General features: G+C 47.3%; 7 protein-coding genes across 7 annotated transcripts; 2 read left to right on the top strand and 5 right to left on the bottom strand.

Annotated features, from left to right (window-relative positions):
* Positions 1–12: 12 nt before the first annotated feature.
* Positions 13–2,757, bottom strand: N7484_009028 (uncharacterized protein; the record flags this gene model as incomplete). The annotated part of the gene is made up of 4 exons (XM_057119415.1): positions 13–1,330; positions 1,378–2,076; positions 2,277–2,533; positions 2,620–2,757. The coding sequence occupies 4 exons, from the start codon at positions 2,755–2,757 to the stop codon at positions 13–15; spliced, it is 2,412 nt and encodes an 803-aa protein (XP_056968970.1).
* A 3,679-nt stretch (positions 2,758–6,436) lies between these two features.
* N7484_009027 (uncharacterized protein) lies at positions 6,437–7,702 on the bottom strand (the record flags this gene model as incomplete). Its single annotated transcript, XM_057119414.1, has 1 exon — positions 6,437–7,702. The coding sequence occupies one exon, from the start codon at positions 7,700–7,702 to the stop codon at positions 6,437–6,439; it is 1,266 nt and encodes a 421-aa protein (XP_056968969.1).
* Positions 7,703–9,389: 1,687 nt separating this feature from the next.
* N7484_009026 (WD40 repeat domain-containing protein) lies at positions 9,390–11,013 on the bottom strand (the record flags this gene model as incomplete). The annotated part of the gene is made up of 3 exons (XM_057119413.1): positions 9,390–10,226; positions 10,280–10,443; positions 10,500–11,013. The coding sequence occupies 3 exons, from the start codon at positions 11,011–11,013 to the stop codon at positions 9,390–9,392; spliced, it is 1,515 nt and encodes a 504-aa protein (XP_056968968.1).
* Positions 11,014–11,191: 178 nt separating this feature from the next.
* Positions 11,192–12,691, top strand: N7484_009025 (inositol phosphosphingolipid phospholipase; the record flags this gene model as incomplete). Its single annotated transcript, XM_057119412.1, has 1 exon — positions 11,192–12,691. One exon carries the CDS (start codon positions 11,192–11,194, stop codon positions 12,689–12,691), a length of 1,500 nt encoding a protein of 499 aa, XP_056968967.1.
* A 306-nt stretch (positions 12,692–12,997) lies between these two features.
* On the bottom strand, positions 12,998–14,046 carry thiA (thiamine thiazole synthase; the record flags this gene model as incomplete). The annotated part of the gene is made up of 2 exons (XM_057119411.1): positions 12,998–13,647; positions 13,704–14,046. The coding sequence occupies 2 exons, from the start codon at positions 14,044–14,046 to the stop codon at positions 12,998–13,000; spliced, it is 993 nt and encodes a 330-aa protein (XP_056968966.1).
* Positions 14,047–15,288: 1,242 nt separating this feature from the next.
* N7484_009023 (SDR family NAD(P)-dependent oxidoreductase) lies at positions 15,289–16,269 on the bottom strand (the record flags this gene model as incomplete). Its single annotated transcript, XM_057119410.1, has 1 exon — positions 15,289–16,269. The coding sequence occupies one exon, from the start codon at positions 16,267–16,269 to the stop codon at positions 15,289–15,291; it is 981 nt and encodes a 326-aa protein (XP_056968965.1).
* A 965-nt stretch (positions 16,270–17,234) lies between these two features.
* Positions 17,235–19,197, top strand: N7484_009022 (uncharacterized protein; the record flags this gene model as incomplete). Its single annotated transcript, XM_057119409.1, has 7 exons — positions 17,235–17,696; positions 17,766–17,794; positions 18,067–18,418; positions 18,485–18,769; positions 18,828–18,911; positions 18,965–18,991; positions 19,045–19,197. The coding sequence occupies 7 exons, from the start codon at positions 17,235–17,237 to the stop codon at positions 19,195–19,197; spliced, it is 1,392 nt and encodes a 463-aa protein (XP_056968964.1).
* Between the last annotated feature and the right edge of the window lie 2,840 nt (positions 19,198–22,037).

Genomic DNA, 22,037 nt, shown 5'->3' with positions numbered 1-22,037 from the left:
CGGGTGGCATTTTCATCGAACTGAGCAATCTTCATCCTCATTCATATCCATCCACGAAAACAAAACCGGATCCAGCAAATGAAGGTCTTGCTGGTTCTCATCCAAACTCGCCTCATTAATTGTAAGATCCGGTCCCCAATTCACCTTATTCTTCTGTGAGCCTGGGGGTACACTGCCACTGGCACTACCCTCTTTGCTCTCCCAACGATCAGATTGACTTAACCAAAACCCGGGAGTATGTTCAGGTAGCGTAGCAATTGACGGAATCCCGTGCAGATTGAATTTTTTCGCCGATGCGATGCGGCGGATGAAAATATTGCAGATTTTAAACGCGCGTCTAGCACTGGCATCTTGCTTCGCCATACAGTGTAACCAGCGAAGAACCTTTTTAGATGCCCTAAGAGCCACCTCGGCCTTTTCCGCTGTACAATCCCCTCCTTGGCCGGACTGCGCGCCCTGCATGGCATTGCCTTCTACTAGACCGACGGAGAGTTGGATGAGGATAATTGTTAGGGCCTGCATCATGAAATGCAGTACGGAACACCAGGGCGTCATTTTCAGCAGCCACTCCATGTCTGGAGTGTCAGGAAAGACGGAGATCAGCCTCAGAGCTGTGTCTACACAGGTCTTTGCTGTGGTGTTGCCGAATCGGGACCGGGGGACTCTGATGTCACACCCCTCTAGGAAATCTGGGCATGTGAGGCAGGGTCGGCTGAGGATGATCAGCGAACTGTAGTAGGATAATGCGAGACTGACTTGTTCGCGAGACTGTCTTGATATCTCCAATTGATTGTCTGGATTCGTGAATGCAAAAGGAGGCTGGAGATTTGATAGCCAGGTTTGTAATCTCTCCTGGTAGTACGAAATGCCGCTTTGGCCGCTGGCCTCCCTGGTTGTGAGGCTATATATCGATGCGACGGCGGCATGAGTGATGATGGAGAGATCTATAAGGTGAAAGAAGTATAGCGATTGGCTCGGGCTGAGGGTGCTGAACCACTGATTCCTGGAGTGGAGGGTCGAGTCGCTGGCGTAGATTGTCCATTGGAGGCGTTCTTCGCGTAGTGTAGTATTCTCAAGTAGTTCAACTACTTCTGGCATCTGGAACTCGCTCTCGTCGTAGGGCACTGGGGGGTACACAGAGATGGCACGGTAGTCCACGCACATGGATCGACCGGTCATGCCAGAGAGGAGATTTTCTAGGTGGAATACTGACCACCACATGCGAGTTCGGGTCTCTTTAGAGACGTGGTCTATCTGCCCACTCGCTTCGCGGAGATTTAGCCCTAGTGCGATAGCTGAGCGAGCAGCGCGACCGGTTATCTGCCATGACCTAACAAGTCAATGACTGAGTCGGGTCGTATGGAGACGAGGTCATACCGATTGATTTGGCTGGAGGCCAGATAGTAAATTGCAAGGAGTAGGTCAATCTGAACCTGATGTAAGTCTGCGTGCTGTATCGTAAGCCACCGCGTGGTAGTAAGTGCTATTGCTCGGGATAAGAAGACGTGGTCGTCTACGTCCCTCCCAGAGTCTGGCTCAGCCAGTTGATAATGCTTTGCAGCGATGGCAAGGACTAAATTCAAAACCGCGAGCCACTTCTGTGTGGGCTGCGGTGTGGCATCGGTGAAGGCCGAATTGAACTGGGAAATAAACAACTGCTGATCAATCAAAGGAAAGGTAGGTCCGACAGATTCGAAGTAGATGTTCAAAAGTTGAGCCGCCCATGATTTGGGAGGCAAAGCTCTTGCGTCACCAGCAATAGGGAGTGGCTCGGCTATTTGGAGATTGTCTAGATGGTAGCTCATCCGAGTGAGAGTGTCCTCCAATGGCGATACTTGCTGGTGCCAACCTCTGTTCAGATTGCTGGTTTCAATGTCCAGTCTTTGCATCCATGCAATCTCAGATCCCTTCCCAATATAGCCCGTTGCCCTCGTCTCTTCGTTGCGGTTGGGGTCTTCTGTCAACGTGTCAACCTCATTGAGAGATCCAACGGACGCGGAGGATGAGGACGAGCCAACAGAGTGCGATCGCCGGGAATGATATCGGGAAACGCTTTCGGTTTGGACATTGCTCTTCCTGGGAGATGTTAGCCCATATCATCCAATATAGCACACTCTCTGCACAAGATGTACTTTGATTCCCTCCCTGCTAGTGCTTCACCCAGCTTCCTCCCTCTTGGGACTTGCAATATGCTTTCAAAGGGTTGCTGTATCTGGCTCCTGGTTCGACAGTTACCGCCATGTTTCTCGTTCCCGGTGTTTGGTGATGATCCGTACCTTCCCAAACCCCCCGTAATAACGTCCTCCAGCTGCTCATCGGTGCCATGTGCTTTGACGGTGGTCAATAATTCCGTCAGTTGTGTGATGTCTCCCTCACTGAAAGCATCCACAATCCGTTTCAAAAGTTGTTGTGCTGCGTCAAGGCTCTGCTCCGCGCGCTTCTGGGCATACTTTCGACGCCGATCGAGTGCTTCGATGAACAGGCAGTTGGAGCCGGTCTCAATGCATTTATCACAGGGCTGATTGCCTGTGCACTAGAGAAGGAGCGCTCAAATTAGTGTTTTAAGACAGCATGGTTCGAAATAGCAGGTGGCAGCTAGCAGCTGGCAGATTGGCTTACTTTTGATTTCCGTCCCTTACATGCTGAACAGGCCGTGGATCGCTTCGTCCGTCGAGGAACTGTGTGAGTGGCGTTTGACGGCTCAACTGTTGAGAATGGGGCTATCGCCTGTAAGGTCTGCTCATTGGTTAAAGTCATAATCCTGTAGACTGTTGCAAAGCATGTTTGACTCGATGGCCAACATAAAGTCCAAACAGTAATCGGAAGCACGCTAGTCCTAAGAGGGAAATGACGTAATCACCCCGCCATCTAGACGACTTACTGAAATAGTGGAATAGTACCTTTATCACGAATTGAAGCCGGAGATAATGTAATTTGCACGAAACTTCCGCGTTAGGAGTTCATTCCGCCGGTCATGTTTGTCCGTGTATCTTCATTAGTCACCGAAAATTACGGTAAACCTATATCTTAGTACTAATTGTTGTTTGGTAGTTTAACCATATGTCCGTAAATGGTTTCACCACCTACGCTCTTCTCCTTTTCCTAAGACCTAATTGCCACGATACGCTCGTCTGAATCAGGAGTTTTTTGTCGGATTACTCCTGCAACTGGCCCCTGAGCTGGTGGCTGCAGGGAGTATTCAGAACATGAGCTTTACTTCACCTTAGAGCACCTTACGCTCGAGGGGCCTATTTCAGTATACGAGTGTTCACGACATCTATAATCATGCTCTGGGCCTCTAGAAGATGCTGAGATATATCGTTATCTACCTCGACCTTTAGGCCACTATCATTGAGCTAAAAGACACGAAATAATATTTAGGTGGATCCGTGATTTCTCTGTAAGCTTGGCCTTCAGATTGAGAGAAGTGCGAGCCGTGAGGTATATTGTGTAATGATTGCCCAGGGGCTTCTTCCCAGTCTGAGCGAACTGCACGTAAAAGCATGCAACTACGACAAAGTTAGCAAATAACGCACGAGACTTCTTTTATTCTAGTACGTACGAGCGTTAGAAGAGTGATTTGCAGGAGGTGGAGAGCAAACTCGGCAAGTCTTGATTGAGATTCTTGGCACTTTGGGCGGACATTCTTGACAGTCAGGGCTATAGAGGTCTAATTGTAGGTTAGACTTTCTTGATAATCGAGCCGCTCTTACGAAGCCCGTTTTATAAAGACTATGCTATATTGAGTATCTAAGATCCTAGCTTTCATGGGTGCGTTTGATAAATAGATAGAATAAAGGTCTGGATCATCCTTCTCATCACCACGAATACGAAGTTCACTCACTGGACGGGCCGATGGTAGGATGTCAGTCATTATAGCCAACTAGTCGTGATTAGGAAAATGGTAGTCGTGGGAAACGATGTAGACCTTTAGGGTTTAAGGTCGCGGGGCTGCCGTGGGTGGTTCAGGAACCGCTGCCATCCGTACTTTTGGTTTGCTTTCCAATAGGTCGAGGCATTGACCTAGCACTAATTTAATTGGGAAACTATTTGTTAGTTTCAGGTTGAGTTGAACGAAAGGTATCTAAAACTTATAACAGAGGATCTCCTCTTCCCAGATCCCCATCTGGTAATCAACTAGCCCGTGTTGCTCCATTTGATCACAAAGCTAAATCAGGACTTTTCCCATCGCCTCCATGCGATCTGGGGATGGAGAGTAACTTGCGAGGATCCAGGGCTTGTAATATCCAGATTTTCAGCCAATACTTCAGGTACGAGTATCTAATTTCATGCATTAGCAACAGTACCTCCATCGTCATGTCACATCATAAAGTCTCGTTCTCATACTTGGAATCCACTTTATAATGATTATTTGCCTTGTACTCAATGGTGTTCTTCCAAATAGTTTACTGACTGACTGAACTAACTAACGTATTTCACGAGCGAGCGGAACAGCCGGTCAGCCGGAACAGCCCAAAATATGTAGTAGATGCAATACATTACAACTTGATATTTCAACAACCATAGCTTCCTTTAGATTATCCTTATAGATGCGCATTTTTTATGGCATCCAAATCCTACCCTTGGAATTTAATGGTTTCCACGGGCAGTCAAGTCAAATAATAGCAAAATTCTTGCAGGCTCTACTTCTGATGATAGTCCTGTCTTGATTTACATCGTTTCTCGAAAATCAATGATGATTTGTGAGTCTCCTGCATGTACCAATGCTTCGACTCGTTATACTAATATCTCTCTAGGTCCTTCGCGAAGGCGAAAGCTTCACCTTTCCTCGTTGGAAGAATGCATTCAGACACGGACGAAATTCTTTGGAAAGCACAAAGATGTAAGGCCTACTCGTTCTCTCTTCGTTGTCCAATTATTATTGAGCAATCACCCCACATTTGTCGAGCAAACAACGAATTCTATGACCTACAAAGAAAGCGACTGGCTTGCGAATTACCAACTCGATCCAAAAAAGATACGCAAGGGGGGCTAAGGAGGGAAGTCAATTCAGCAATCGGAATCGGCGATCGAAGCAAAATGGCGCGAAAACATTGCGAGTACGAACCTCGCAACGAGGCAGTGATCATATCAGACCCCGCAATTCGAAAAGTCCCAAAGTCCCTTTCGCCACATATTCCTTTCAGATCTCTCCATTCACCTCTCAGAGCGCCCGATTCTCGTCCTCTTGCTGGCCCCAACTGATGACACCATCACGGTCGGAGATCTCCAGAAGCGATGCATGATCGCTGTGAGGACCTTCTTGGAATGCATGATGAGCAATTAATGATACTTTTTGTTTTGGATAACTAGATAATGCGACACGTAATTTATTCCATGTTCTTGACCAAATTCGTGTTTGCGATGAAGAGTAGGTATCGAGATCACTGCCGACGGAATAGGACCACCAGCAAAACGGCTTCTATTACCACATCAGAACTGACCCAGATAGCCTCCACAATACAGACAAGTGGATTGTCGGATGGAATAGTGACCGGTGTTACTACCAACTCGATCAGCTTGTGGTGGATTGTCAAGCTGGGAGTTTATGAGCAAGGAGGATCCTGCGAGATTTCAAGTATCTAGGGTGATGATGAGAGTCAAATACCTACAAGTCATAAATGAATATTGATCCTGAAAAGGAAGAAAAGGAACCTTGAAATTTTTAGCCCTCCCAACCGACAACATGCATTGCTATTTGTTATATATATATTTTTGATCCACCTGCCGCAGTGCTTGAACGCGATTAGAGTTTACCAATCAGATCTTTGAGTTGAAATTGTGCTTAAACTCCCTGGGCTGATCTAGGAATTTGTTGTTATGCATTTCGAATGTCTCCACTACATGCAGTCGTTGAAAATGAGATAGTAGAAAGTCTGCCTGTCAAGTCGAAAACAACAACTGGCATAAACGTCGTAGCAATAGAATGTTGAGCCAATGAATATATTATATAATCTGGGGTGATAGCTCAGTTGGGAGAGCGCACGACTGAAGTTCACTACAGTCTGACATTGTCATCGTGAGGTCGCCGGTTCAATCCCGGCTCGCCCCATAACCATTATCTTTTTTTGTGTCAAATTTTTTCCCCGCTCCATCCTTCTTTCTAAGTCAGGTTCTTGATATTCTTCTTTTTATTCAAAGGATTTCTTTTCTACAAAAACCTCTTTATAATCAATGTCTTTCGGGTTTATGGCAAAGAAGCCCATAATGAGGTGGACAATTATTTGCCACCTTGTCGACATGTCATATGCCCACAGTCCCGAGGTCGGTGTTTATGCTACATGCCAAGCTGTCAAGATTACATATGGAATAGATGTACACTTCTAAGACGTGAGTTTGAACATTTTTTCATTCAAGCAACTTCAAGTTCTTCCACTTGAAGACAAGGTATTATTATTGATTATTAATATGTCGTTAATCATTAGAGAAAACTCCCTTACACAAATTGTGTATATTCCGGAGGCGACAATGGAATTTCCTCATACCTCGGCGGGTTGTTAAAAGCAATAGCCTCAAGATCACACTTAAACGTCTCCCCAACAAGAAGTGGGAAGTGTGCGGACAATGTAGGCCTCAAAGGCTTACGATCAACCAAATTCTTCGAACGAGCATCAAAGGTGTCTTCCCCGGTAACAAATTCAAGCTTCAGTCGGTGCTCGATCAAGATCGCCAGATTTTCATCACTCGCAGGACACCATTCCTGGAGCTCAAGTGGCATTGAGATAGAATCAGTCGTATTGGAAGCATAGCAGGACCCGTCAATCATAGGGGCGAGCTTTGCATTTTTCGGAATGGAGATATCAATCGTAATATTAACAGCAGAATCTTGATCTTCTGACTTCAGCTGTTTTGAAAGTGGGTTTTCGCGTGTAGCCCAGTAACCCTTTTGCTTTCCGCTGCATATTTCGCGGATGAATTCACGTTTGCAGAGGAAATCCTCTGGTGCATCCTGGAGGTTGTTCTGGGTTTGATCGATTAATCTGGTCACTTCCTCCACACGCCAGTGGATTCCTCGAATGGAAGCACATCTAAACTCAGACTCGCGTGCTTTCAATCCTCCCCGCAGATTTAATTTGGCGGAAACGGAGATCCCGGACTTGACGTCCGTCGCTATGTTTTGAGATAGAGCGATGTTGGTGATGGCGGGTGACTTGGGGAATGAGCGCACATGCTGAATGCATTGCCGGTCTGGAATGAGTTGGCGTGTAATATTAATTGATTTGTCGATGATAATGATATCTCCTTGTGATGTGGTCAGGGTGGCAATGAGGGAGTATGAGATTTTCCCCAGAGATGTAGATGTCGTTCCGGGCGTATTCACAGGAATGGGCACAGAAAACGGGATCGGGACGGCGTCGCGCCCGTTGAAAGAGACCTCAAGTTGACTAATTGGCAACGCAGGAAGCGTTACTTGTTCAATAATAGACGATGACTTGGTAGCCGAAGTCTCTGGTCGTGATGTTTTCCCAAGAGGAGTGCGGATTCGTCTCAAGAAGTTCTTCTCAGGGTTTGTAGCAAGAAGATTGCTCTCCGCTAGCACAGTCTGCATGAGATGTATTTGCAATTGAGTAATATCGGTATTGATGGCATGGCGTTGAAGCACCACGGCGCCAACGAGGGGCTCCGAATAGCCATCCCCATTGAGATTATAGTAGATGTCATGCTCAGAAGGACAGACCAGCTGCAGACCCGAGGAGCCCATGATGAATTAATTGGAATGGTTGTTGAAGATCAAAACTTGTGGAGGAGCAGAGAATTAATGCTTGTCGCCACGACAATCATCCCACAATGTAAAAAATTGCGAGATATCATGGGATTGTATGAAGCTCCAGCATCTTAAACCTAATTAGGAAGCCAAGGTGCGCAAATTGAGTTTTTAGTGGGGCCGCAGACAAGCTTGTCCCCAATGAATCGATCATGTGCTCGATGTCGAGCACTCTAGATCGATGTGGAGGCTGTCTTATACTTAATTTAGACATGTCGGCAGTCGCCTTTTTTGGCGAGTTATGCCCAAGCTCAGTAGCACTATCAATTTTGTTACGTTTTATTATTCATTCACCATCAAGGTCCTGAAGAATTGTGTGACCCACAACACTTGTTATCTTTTGGATGGCTACCCGACGGGAGTGCCTTGACAAGAGCGGGTCTAAGCCAACCAAACGGAGTAATGGTAACGAATATTCTACAGCTATTTTAAGTTTAGGTAAGTAGTTTCGCACTGAAATACTCCTTAGACTGAACCATTGGTTGAGAAAAGAGCCCTGGAACTCCGACTTTGCCCCTCCATAGATCTTAGTGGGGGCTAGGCCCCATCATAGCGAGACAACCCGGAGGGGGCCATTGTAAAGGAATATAACAATGAAGAAGCTCAGCTTCATTCCACCTTTTTGCATTCTCAGCTTCACTTTTCACTCAGAACACGATGATACAGATCACCTCGCACCCTACCAGCGCAGCCGGCGCAGCCGTGTATAGCCCCCTCATCCTATCATTATATGACATTTGGGTCCTAGCAATCTGCAATTCATTCGTCTGGTGCTGCGAGACTACAAACATTCAACTTCCCTTCTTCAGAAAGTTCTTGGGTCACCGCCATCTGGATATCGGCATCGGATCAGGCTACTATCCCGCACACGCCGGTATTCCAAAGAAGACCCAAATAACGCTAATGGATTTGAATCCCAATTCCCTTCAATTTACCAAAGAACGTCTTGGTAGACCCGATACTCAGATTGTCCAAGCGGATGTCCTGCAGCCACTTCCGTTGACGGCTGTTTATGATTCTATTTCGACCTTTTTTCTGGTTCATTGTCTGCCCGGTCCGTTGGAGCGGAAGATGGTGCTTTTTACGAATTTAAAGCCATATCTGGCTGAGAATGGTACGGTTTATGGAACGACGGTTCTTGGGAAGGATGTATCGCATAATTTCTTTGGATGGGTTCTGATGTGTATTTACAACTGGCGGGGGATATTTAGTAATTGGGATGATGGCGAGAAAGAGATAAGGGAAGCGTTGTGTAAGGATTATAAACAGGTCGAAACGAGGGTGGTAGGGCGTGTATTGTTGTTCTCGGTTTCTCAACCGAAGTATTCGTGACAGGTATGTGTCCATGGGTAATTTAGATGCATGTAGAATCTCAAGACTGGGCATACACCTACTATTTCACAAGGTAGACGTTGAATGCATATCTGTTTCAATTGATAATGGCAAAGTACTCCATTTTATGCTAGCGTTAACCTATCAAAGATTCCGCGAGGCGTATGCACGTATGCATGCCATATTTCTCGACTCCAGACACCGGGTATTTCCTCAAACCTAAAGCAAAATCCAACCGCTCATGCAAGCCATGAATGCAATGCAAAGTCAAATAACAGAACAAGAATCTCGATCATGTCATCACAACATCCTCTGCAGGGGTGGTCGCAGTAGAGGGGCCGGGAGGATCAGTCATCTCGTTGTCGCCATCCTCATCCTTGGCGACAACTCCATTGGGTTTATCCATATCCGCAGAGACATCATCGGAAACTCCGTTAGAGTCTCCATCCCTGGGCCGCTCCTCCCAAACACGGACTGTCTTGTCCAACCCACAGCTGACGAGAAGACGCTTGCCGTTTAACACGCCAGAGTGAACGCAAAGGACAGCATCGGTATGTCCTTCAATGCGCTGGAGAACATTTTTGCTGATCAGATCCCAGCACAGAATGGCACCGTCTTCGCTGCCGCTCACGGCGAAGCATAAAGGCGGGGAGTACCGGATATCCGATGGACCGTACAGACCAAAACACCCAGACAGACTGTGTTTCTCGTTGACATGACCCTGGAATGTTTTCACAACACGGCTCTCAACGTAATTCCACAGACGCACACAGCCATCCAGAGTCCACGCGAGAACGTACTTACCATTTGGCGAGAACTTGACACACGTTGCAGGTGGCTGGTCCTCAAACACCAGAGTGCGGAGACATTGGCCGCTGTGTGTATCCCAGATACGAACAAGACCGTCCAGTGCGCACGAGGCAATGAGTGTGCCGTCGTAAACGACATCAATACCGGCGACGGGGTCGGAGTGGGCAGGGAGAGATCTCATGACACGTGCTCGGCGCACGTCCCACATGAAGACAGCCTCATCATATGAGCCGCTCACGAGAATATTGCCCTTGGGTGCGAAGGCGATTTGATAAACGTAATTGTGGTGGCCGACGAAGGTCTTGGTGTGAGCTCTACCCTGTAGTAACAAGTCAGCATTGATCATTACGGCGAGTTCGGCGGGTATCATACGGTGTTCACGTTCCAAAACCGAATTGTCTTATCATCGGACCCGGATGCGATCCATTGACCGTCAGGACTCCAAGCAAGGGTGGAAATTCCCGCCAGGTGGCCCTCAAAGGTGTATATAAGTCTGCCAGTTAGCGTATCCCAGACTTTGATTGCGGCGTCGGCTCCTGCGGTGAAAAAAGGTCAGCGAGCTTCTTGGATTTCGAACATCAACATGACCTACCAGCACTGGCAATCATAGAGCAGTCTGGGGAGAATTGAACAGCAGACACGCCTCGCAGATGACCTTGAAGGACGAACTTTTCACGGTAGTTCAGATGCTCAGGTTTGGGAGGCAGAGCCGGAACAGCAGGAACAGGGGTGGAGGCGCGGTCTGACATGTTGTCATGGGTGGGAGTGTTATCTTCGTCCGCAGTGCTCAATCGATCTTCTGAAAGGCGTTCAGCGCTGCTGCTCAAATCGGCGGGGCGGTTGATGGGCGAGGGGCTCCGACGGTTGCGGGAAGTGCGCCAGTATTCGTCAGCGTCAACAGCCAATTCATCTGGACTGTCCGAATCTCTCGGGTGACGGTCGTGATTTGGACGCTGCGGGGTGAAATTCTTATGCACGCCCCAGCTTGTTCGTCGGCGATCAGCTTGCTCATGATCTGAGGCCGCCGCCAATTCATCTGACGATGATTCGACGGGAGACACACGGGTCTCCCGCCGACGAGATCTGGAGGAGTGCGAATGTTCCATGAAAATTGGGCCCAATTCAGGACATTGACAAACGTCACAAACGCGGTTGTGATGCGACAAGCCGCGGAAATGTTAAAAGGCGCGTTTCGAAGGCGGTGAATTCTCCAATTTACATCGCTGATCGACACTCCACTTTTAAGCTACTTTCGTCAACACTAAAAGGCCATTGTCAAACAAAATGGCTTCCTCAATTATTCCGAATGAGCCTCCTACTCACATCCGGATACTGACCCTGAATTGCTGGGGTCTCAAGTATCTCGCTACCTATCGCCATGAACGTCTTTCAGAGATCGGTCGACAGCTGGCTCTGGCCAGTCCACCCCCCGAGATAGTCGGCCTGCAGGAGTGCTGGACACAACAAGACTACGAGAGCATCCGAGACCAAACTCGGCACATTCTACCCTACGGAAAATTTTATTTCGGAGGCATATTTGGAGCGGGTTTGGCAATTTTGTCAAAGTGGCCAATTGAGGAGAGCAGCATGTACGCATACCCGCTAAACGGACGGCCAACAGCCTTCTTCCGGGGCGATTGGTTTGTAGGCAAAGGTGTAGCTTGTGCCAGGGTGCGGTTTGGACCAAGCGCAGCCGATGTCGCTGAGGTGTTCTGCACGCATCTGCACGCCCCCTATGAGCGAGAACCCAATGACTCGTACCTGTGTCACCGCACGGCGCAAGCGTGGGAAATCTCCAAGCTTATGCGCGGTGCTGCAGAGCGAGGCCATCTGGTCATCGGACTGGGCGACTTTAACATGTTGCCCTCTTCCTTCGCCCACCGATTGATCAGCGCACAGAGCCCCGTCCGTGACGTTTGGCGCGAGCTGCACCCGGACTCGTCCCTTGGTGCAGCAATTAATCCTGTTGAGCAAGCTCGGAAACGACCAATTCCATCCGCAGAGTTCAATTTACTTGAGAACGGCGCTACTTGTGACGGTGCTTTCAATACCTGGCGCTGGTCTAAAGCTCTTCAGAAACGACTTGACAAGGGTGAAGAGATCACCATTAATAAGGATGAAGCCGACCCACGCGCAAAGCGTCTAGACTACATTTTTGTTGGTGATGGAGGATACGCTCCCGAGTTCCCTGCCCCTCGCTGGTCGGTTGAATCGGCGAAGGTCAGCATGACTGAACGCCATCCCACCCTCCGCTGCTCTCTTAGCGACCACTTTGCCGTTGAGGCAGTAATCACTCGATCTTCTGCTGCTTCTATCGAATCTGAAGCTCAAACTGAAACCCAGACTCAGGTTGATATTCCTCACTCACCGAGCACTCCTTCTCTCCACACAACCACCTCCAAGCAAATCTCCCCCAATGCCGCCCTCTCCCCTGATACCTACGATCACATCATCGATATGATCCACACTTATGTGCAGCGAGAACGGTCGCAGCGCCGCTGGCGTCTTGCGCATTTTATTCTGTCGATTGTGGTCTCTATCGGATGCATGGTAGGCGTATGGTGGGTGGGAAATCGCACGTATCTCGGCTTCATCCTTATCCTGGTTAGCACACTGAATTTTGGAGCTGGTATTCTGGATGGCTTGATAGGCGGACTTTTTGTCTCAAGTGAGCTTCGTGCTCTGAAAGAATTCGAGTGGGAGGTCCGGACTGCAAAGGATTTAGTTCTGGCTGCCGAGGGACGGGCTCCCCGTTCTAGTAGAGACTCGAAAGGAAAGGAGTGATTCATTGCTTCTTGAGTCAGAACACTGGTGCACATAGCATCTATTTATTACGAGAACATCCTCTTTGTAACATATTATATATTGAAATCATTACTAACATAATACATAATGCCTACTATGTACGTTGAACATTCTACAAACAAAATAAGGTACTCAAACACGAAATTATCCATCGTTAAAATGAGTATCAATTGCATTATCGCATTAAACGAGTGTGGAGCGCATTATCGAAACGACTGATAGCAAAAGCTACCCAGTAACATAGCTAGACTTCCACTAGGGACATTTGTACTGAAATGTCCCAATTTACTCAGCACACTCGCGCTTACGGTCATCGAAGACACGCAGTGCCTCCTCAGCGGCCTTGACACCAGACATGGCCATCGCACCGAAAGTTGGGCCCATGCGGTTGAAACCATCGATCTCCGACAGCTCCATACCACCGATGATAAGACCCTTGGTAACCTCACGGGTGTTCTTAACAATAGCATCCTCAGCTAGGTTCATGTCCAGACCACGCATACCACCGAGCTTGTCGATAGTGTTCATGGACACAAGACGCTTAGCACAGAAGGCACCGAATGGGCCATCGTGACCAGTGGTACTGATAATGACAGGAGCGTTGATGGTGTTGGGATCCATGCAAGAGTGGTCATCGTGGTGAAGGGTGACCAGAGTCCAGTTAACGACCACACCAGCCAGACGGACCTTGTCAGTTCCATCAGGGCGGGTGATCAAGTCCTCAACGCAAGTGGCGTTAAAAAGCTTCACGTTCGGGAAGGCCAGAACTCGGGACAGAAGAGTCGAAGTGAACAGGGCGGCGTGCTTAACGACCACGAAGTTCGGGTTGTTGGGCTCCTCCTCGAAGGGAACGCCGAGCTCTGTGAGGAAAGCATCGGCAGGACGACGGAGGACCATGGCGGAGAAGAGCTGGCCACCGAGCCAGGCACCACCACCTAGTACTAGATTAGTAAAGAAGCTAGTGTTGATCTCATCCGCGAGTCTTGCTCACCAGGAGACACGGAAGCCTCAACGATAGCGATCTTCAGGTCTGGACGGGCCTTGGCGAGCACATAGGCGGAGCTCAGACCACAGGATCCAGCGCCAACGATGACAACATCGCTCTCGGCGTAGTTGTCCAGATCCTGGAAGTAGCGACGAGTCATGGCACGAGAGACCTGACTCTCGCGGATAGGGGCGAACTTGAACTCATCCCACTTGCCGCCGAACTGGTCTAGAAGCGGGGACTGTCCCTGTCCGGTCAAGGTGGTAGTAGTCGTCTCGGGAGCGACAACCTTGCCCTTGATGCCAACAGGGGCGACAGTCGGCTCAAAGATAGCAGCAGGTGGAGACATTGTGGGTTAGGGATCAAGTCGAGGTGACTTGGACCTTTGTTAGTTTGCTATACAACAAGGAGAGAGAAGGGGAAGGCATGATCCTTTCGCTGGTATTATCCAGATCAAGTTTTGACCGTATATTCTCAGAACGAACCAATGCCATTGACATTACTTCTTATCTGCTCGTAGATGTTTATCTTGGGAGAGTAAAGAAGCGATGCCAACAGTATCGGAACGAACACCGGCACAACGCCCAGAAGTTACCTGAGATACCTTGATCCCTAAGGGACAATATGCCCAGCCAAAGCGGAGACATGGCTTCCCACAAGATGGCGGGGGCAATATGTACTTGTGAAAATCTAAATTATGGTTAGCTTGGGCGGACCAAGATCAAAGGTCTAATAGTTACTGAGTTGGTCTTGTTCAATTGCTTTGATCCGGCGAAGCTGGATAGGTTGATGAGAGAGGAAAGAAGAAGGAGGAGAAAAGAGTGAGGGGCAGTGAACTTTATATTGGGAGCACCCCGCCAATTGCTTGAAACATTATGTTGTCATATTCTCCGATTCTATCCGTTCATTGGCGATTTTCAGTGGCCGGTGAGCTGCGATTTCGGGAGGGGTATGCTGATCTTGATGGCATAATGACGTTTTTGATTTGCGGGCTTCGGAGCTTTATTTTGATGTTCAAACGCTCCTAGGGCTTCTGCCGATCGAGTAGAATGGTCATTCAAGCTTACTTTACAAGGGATCAGATCAACTGAAAGGAATAAATCAAGGGAATAGCTATGTTCAAAAGAAATTGCAGTCTCCCTGAAAATTCCGAAATTCTAAATAACCTTCCGCGATGATCAAACTTACAGTACTTCTAGACGCAAATAAGTGGAGATCGGGAGACTCTGGTCCGTGTGCCTCAAACTACAGAGCTCCGGCCTTTTCTTGTCAGCACCTATCACAGCTATGTATCTCTTTTTAATCTCTGGAGTTCCATTGGATATGTTTCATTGGCCCCGGTTGTAGCCGTCGTGACGAACGAAAATGCAACCATTCTGTAGTGGGAACTATGAGACCAATGGAAAACATTCTTAGAATATCCAGCACTGGACTAGGCGGAAAGTCCACCGACATCGCAAACCCCCAGGTAAATGCTGCAGTCAACTTGATATATCACCAACTTTATTTGGGTCTGCCCGGTAATGTGTATTTCAATGTTTATAGAGCCCCGAATGATCGGAAACTTAGGGGCATCCATAGGCCAGGGAATCTAATTATCTACTGTCTTGAGGAATCCTGGGTTTATTCTCTGGGGCAGAATTTCATTTTGCTTTAAAAAAGCACCTGAACAATTCCTCTGAAATACTGCGGCATCAACTAATTTTAACAAAACCTCCATAGCAATAATCACGGATCCCGTAATCCACCGCGCACCAGCACTACAAAGCAACCCAACCACATCCGCCACATCATCAGGTTGCCCAAAACGCGGTATACTCTGAGTTGGAAAGAACTCACTCTGGAATTTCTGCGCGGCCTCAGGTCCACAATTAACAACCGCCTCCGTCTCGGTCAATCCAACTGTCACGGCATTTGCTGTGGTCCCCGCCATAAGATCATATCTCTCCTCTTTCCCACCGAAGGCCTGAGCCCAAGTCCTACACAGCGACTCGCCAGCGGATTTGCCAGCTGCATACATGAGCTGTTCACTCCATGGCAGCCGTGACCGGATAGATGAAATGTAGATGATGCGACTCTCCGGCCAAAAGTACTTTCGCCGAAAAAATTCCTCGACTATCAGCACTGGAGTTTGTATATTACCAAGCAGACTGTGCTCAATTTCAGCCGCGTCCATTTCACCAATTATGCCGGGCATAGGATCGCTAGCACAGTTAATGAATATGTCGACGCGTCCATCGAAGCTTTTGCTAACTTCATCGGCGATTATGCTTGCACAATTGGAGAAGATATCGGCAATTATGCCTTTGATCTGCATGTTTGCGGGTCTTGTCCGAGATGTGCCTTGGAAGACCTGGCGTGTTATATCGTCGTTCAGGGTTGACGAGATAGCTTTGATGCCTTTTTCGCTGGTGCAGGTTCCGAGGATGGAGCAGCCGCGTGATGCGAGGTTAAAGGCGATTGCTCGTCCGATACCGCGGGATGCACCGCTGATTACGGCGACCTTGTTAAGTAGATCTAGTTCACGGGCACGGGACTTATCCGCCGGGGGGAAAGTGAATGTAGTAGGCATTTTGTAGGTTAATGTTGGGATTATTCCTAGGCCACAGGTGAAGACAGTATTCAAGAGTGTCGAAATCTAAGATAGTCATTCAATCCTGTGCTCTGCCCTCTTTTAATAAGTTCAATGCTATCTATAGCAGTCACATGCTAATCGCCCCCGCATTTCTTCAGGAGAAAAAAAATAACGAATGAGCCAACCAAAAAAAAAAAAAAAAAAAAAAAAAAAAAACCGAAAAAGAAAGGAAAGAAGAAGGAGAATCGTTAAAGAGTGGAAAGTGGGGTAGATGTCCAAAAAACGAAGATAAAAAGAAACTCCGATAGGGGGAATCGAACCCCCGGCTGTCGTGTGAGAGACGACGATGTTAGCCACTACACCATATCGGATGGGTACAGCGAATAACTGCTTTATGCTTATAATAACCTTATTACTTTTTGGGCTGGGGTTTTCCACCCTAGATTACCGTGCTAATCCAAATCCGGCTTTGAGTGCTAATTATAGCGCTTCTTCACCCTACGCGCCCCGTACTATGTATAGTGCACTCGCCGGTTGAACCCCGCTCTGCCCCCCCTCCTCGAAAGCAGTGCAAGGTTGTGTCAGGACTTTTTAGAACACACCCAATGGGAACGATCTGAGATCTTCACGTGCTGAGTTTATTACAGACTTCCACTAAGATCAATAATAGAGTCTCCGTGGCGTTGAAAATGCAATTCGAATGCTCAGTTGCAAATCTTTGCCTGATTTCAAAGGTCATTTGTATAGGTTAGGAATAGTGCCTGTCAGTTATCGGGATACGCTAATTGGCTGTCCACGTTACCGGTCTTGATATTTGCTTATCCAGGCTGATCCGACCTGTCCAATTGCCCAAAATCCAGCTTTGCGGCGCGACGCTAGGCGACCTATGTTGTTGACATCCACAAAATGATTATTCTGGACTTTTAGATCTCTGTCTCTCTCTCTCTCTCAAATCCCACTCCATGAACGCCATAATCAGCTCTCTTCGTCCCCCACTAAACTCTCTACATTGGCGTAAAGACTTTTCGAACCGCCAGACGACTCTCTACCACGGCCAGGATAACCGGTTGCGCGTCCCCAACGGTGCATCAGTGATCGACGAATTCTTCCGCAGCTATAATCCCGATCTGTCCCCACCCCGCCGCCATGAGCTGTTGAAACTCTTCCTCGCGCAGACTGGAGCTACACGCTCATTTCCGGAGTTCATCGGGGGCCAAAGCTCACCAGCGGACAGAAGACAGCTTGCCATAATTGATGACCGATGTGATCCCTGCTTGAAGTTTACCAGCCTCCCGGAAAGCGCAGCTTTCTTGCCTGTCCGACAATGGGAATCCGAAGAATATATGCGACGACCTCCTGGGGGTTTGCATGTTAGTGTCTGCGGCGTGGACGCGGAGACGCTCTACACGCATCTTAATCGGGATGTACGTTTTGAATGTTTTGTTGTGTTTCAATTCTGTTCAAAACATGAATTATGCTACTGATGATCCCAGAGAGCAGGATTTGCAGAGCGCCGAATAATGTATGTTATCATCGTAATCGATCGATTGTGGCTAATTAGCAAGATACCTGGTCGATTTGACACCTCTGATGGGCCTTGCGTTGATCTCAAACGTCAATTATATGCATCTTCCCCAGGTACGGTCATTTTTGTCACGATACGTGACATTTGCTTCTTACATGGGGGTCTCACAGGTATTATTACCATTTATACAGAAAGATGGGAGAATCGCTGAGAGAATTCTAGACCACTGGGTTCACTTTAGAATTTCACCTACCCCATTACGCCCTTAGAAAAGAAAATTACCAACTTCGAGACGGTCGGAAACTCCGGAAACACCGTCTCGTTAGCCTTTCAGGCCAGGATGCCATCTATGAGGCGCAAATTTCCTTGATCGTGTTCGGAGTCGATGAATACTTCTGGACCGCCTATTTCTGCGAAGACGCGTACCTTCGAGCCAATAATCCCATTACAGAGTACCTGCAGGATGAGGTAGATGGACCATCATCAGGCTTACGAATGAATCAATTTCCTATTTGGGATCCACGATACTATTTCCTTTCCATTCTAGTCATTCGCACGAGTCAGATCACGATGGAATGGGCAGTTTTGATGGAAATCATCGTGCATGATATTGATAAGCGCGTAAATATATATTCTCCTCTGCCATTTGAAGCCCCTAATGTATACACAAGCTGAACCGCCAAATAGGATGACGTATTCCTCGAGGATGACCCGTCTCTGAAAAAGACTAAAGAATATACTTGGACTCTAGGAACACTACGAAGGCTCCGTAACCTACTAGCCCGAGTGATCGCTACGCTAGTCTCCTTTCAAGCGAACAGTGGTGTCTACTTTGATCTCGAAACCGAAGGCGCCCTGTACGACCGATTCCGCGAGTGTTTCGACCAGGTGCGCCAATTCACAGCCGAACTGGCTACTGTCCGGATGGTCCTAGAGCAGCAGATCGAAACATTAGAGAAGATGTCGGATGTGGTATGTTGGTCCTAGTAGATTCGATTCGCTCTAATATGTTTCTCTAATGCATCTCAAGTTGGTGAATGCTTCCTCACTTGCGGAGAGCATGACGGCTACCCACCAGGGAAATAATATCCGGCTTTTGACGTACATTAGCATCGTGAGTCTCCTAACTTGTCTATCGAGTTTAGCTAATGCGTATTGTTTGATCAGATATACCTTCCTCTGGGTTTAGTTACGGTACGTTACACCTTTTTTTATATGATTATTACTTTACTCAATGTACTAAACAGGGTATATTCGGTATGAATCAAGTCAGCGGTGAAAACGCCTGGTGGAAATACTGGCTTTGTGTCATCTGTCTCACGGGTGGCACTATAACCGCGACTCTTGGGTTACAGAGAATGGTTCCATGGTGGAGACAGGGGCAAGAAAAACATACTTGAATTCACTTAACAGATATGCAGTTAGAACACGCTAGATGATTACATGTAACACAATATGGCTGTTGGTTATATACCTTTGGACCATCACCGCAGTTACACTAAATTCTAACACTGTCAGGAACCTTGGGTTTCGACTGTCCAGTATGTAGTGGCTGACTTACACATATATACATATACGTCACTTTAGATATTCCATAGACTGGACCTTGGCATTGCGCACATTTCTTATGTTGACACTCAACACATTCTTTTGCTTCTGATGTATTGTATGATCTGCATTTTTCCAGGCACTGATATTGATTAGTGCTGGATATCTTGACGGAATTCAGAGGCCGCTTACACAATACCAGTCCTTCCCTAATTGGATACCAAGGCGGGAAAGAGGTAAATCCCTCATAAAGGATTCCATATTGAGATAAAGTTCAATATAGTGAGAGGAGATGAGTAAAATGAGTACAACATAAAATAAATGGGAGGGGTAAATCATGAATTTCCTAATATGCACGGGCCTGTCAGCCTTGTCAGGCCGCGACAGCTGGTGATTGGTGATTTGGAGACAAGATTATAAATTTGGATGCTTTTCCAAAATTGCATTGCAGGATCATTCATCACTGGAATTTTATTCAAGATATACTGGGATTAGCGGATAATCAGGGCATTACGTTATGAGCGACGGTAATGGGTAACCGTTTCGCGGCTACCGAGTGAGCTTGCTGCCTAGGACTAATGTGATTTCTTAACTGGATAGAAGAATTTGGGAGATGCCAGGGTAACACCACTCTCACTAAAGGCTAAGGCCCAGTTGAGAATCCACTCATCAACTCTCCCCAATTTAGAATTAGCGGAAGAAAGACGACATTCAACGATTCACTAAGAATATCCTTAATATATTCATTTTTTGAACCGTTCTAATAGCGACATCCTTGGTGAAATCGAATTTGAATTATAGGCCGTTTGATGAAAAATTCAAACGACCAGGATCCCCTCGGTGGATATCTTATATCATACTATTCAGGAGAGTACGCAAAGAGACCCAACAGTGAACACGAAACCTCGATTTTAAGTTGATATTTGAATCGCAGTGTTTGAATGCTGGGCTGGTCAATATGGCGACCTTACTCGCTGTGGAGGCAGCATGCCACTAATAAAGCGCCGTACAGGTATGTTCTCATATACATGTTTGAAGCTTTTGATCTTCAAGGCAGCAGCCCCTCAATTTTCGCCTCATTGACCAGGTCGGCTTGATGGGAAGGAAGCCTCGGAGATATCCTTGGTGGATGAGCAAGGTGTTTCCCCTGAGGTTCCTTTTTCAGCCAAGAGCTTCAGCTCCTAAACTATGAGAATGGGTTTTGAAGGGCCGAGCCGTATTGATAGGCGATCCCGCCCATCCGATGGTTACGTGTCAGGGAAAAGGGGCCTATCAATGCCTCGAAGATGTGGAAGGGCTTATCGCACTTTTGCGGATGTCTCTGACGGTCACGTTATCTCCGACCGACTGCGAGTCTGGGACAGCATTCGACGACTACGAGCCTCGGCAATTCAGAAGAGCGCGCGTACTCCGCAGTCCAAAATATCGACAAAAGAAGCGACGCAAGCGATCCTGGCGGTGAAGCCCTATGTGAGGATGAAGGAGGCATTTGCGCGGCTATAAAACGCAAATGGTTGAGGGTAATGGGGGGAGATAAAACGTCAACTTCCTTTTGTCACATTGTTTGTGTTTTCTTATTTAATGGAGATAAACATTGCAGACAAGAGAAGAAATTTAAGATCAATCAAAAATGAGGAAATTGGGTTCAGTTAAATGGAATAGATGAATTCCCAGAGAATGAAATCGATCCTGAAGCTATGTTCAGGATGGTTGGGGCCGAAAGGCTGGGCCATTGAGCCAGCACCGGCAGTCACATTAGTAGATGACTCGGAGTCATGTCGCCCAGTCTAACGGAACGTAAGATCTCTTTATCCCAGATGGGGATGAGTACATCACACAACTGGAAGTATCGTCATGGAGACCATGTAACTTTGGCCATCCTCAGCGATTACCAGCACATTAAACATACTGACCGAATTAAATAGAGAAAAGCGTAATAAGACTGTAAAGTATGGCGAAGTCAGTGGCCTCCTGATACCCCTTCCCTGAAAATTGCCCAAGTTGTAGCTAACTAGGTGATCATAACTCTAATGATAGTGAAGTGACCAGGGTACGTGTTTTACTTGTTAATATCATTGTTGATTTCAAATAGATTCGGAGACATATGCCACTTGGCTCGGATAGATTGGTAATGTTCCCCTATGATTATTACTATGTGGTATGTTATATTGTAGTCGTAAAAGCAAACGCGTAACACACTTTCTGGTCAGGGTGATGGCCTGGAATTGACAAAGGACCGAACGGTCGCGCAAGACGTTATAGACGACCATCTGTCTCAAGACCGCAGCCTAGTCGCATTCACTTCCCAGCGACTTTGCTTTTGACTCTTCGAATGTTTATCAGCCTCCACATATCTACCATCAATGTGATCACTGAGCCTTAGGCTAATCAGGCAACATGCCACCTAATGGATTTGAGCCAGCCAATCTTGGACTGGAATCGCACAGTGAAGAACATACAATCGACCAAGGCCCTGAGAAAGGAACTGATCAGGAGCTACTCCAAGATGAGCTTTCTGAGGAATCAGGGATAATTGGCTTACTAGGATGGCGGACACGAATAATATTGAGAAATTGAATGTTTATTATGTCTTGGGCTATTGAATATTTCATTTTATGCCCAAAGGTTCGTGCTGAGGTCTCTCTACAGCTGAATTGACTCACAAGGGTATGATATCCATAGCGCCGTTAAT

Source organism: Penicillium longicatenatum, assembly GCF_028827895.1.
Source record: "Penicillium longicatenatum strain IBT 33135 chromosome Unknown contig_6_segment0_segment0, whole genome shotgun sequence".
Classification (NCBI taxonomy): domain Eukaryota; kingdom Fungi; phylum Ascomycota; class Eurotiomycetes; order Eurotiales; family Aspergillaceae; genus Penicillium; species Penicillium longicatenatum.
Note: the sequence above shows the minus strand (reverse complement) of the source record. Positions and strands in the feature narration are given on the sequence as shown.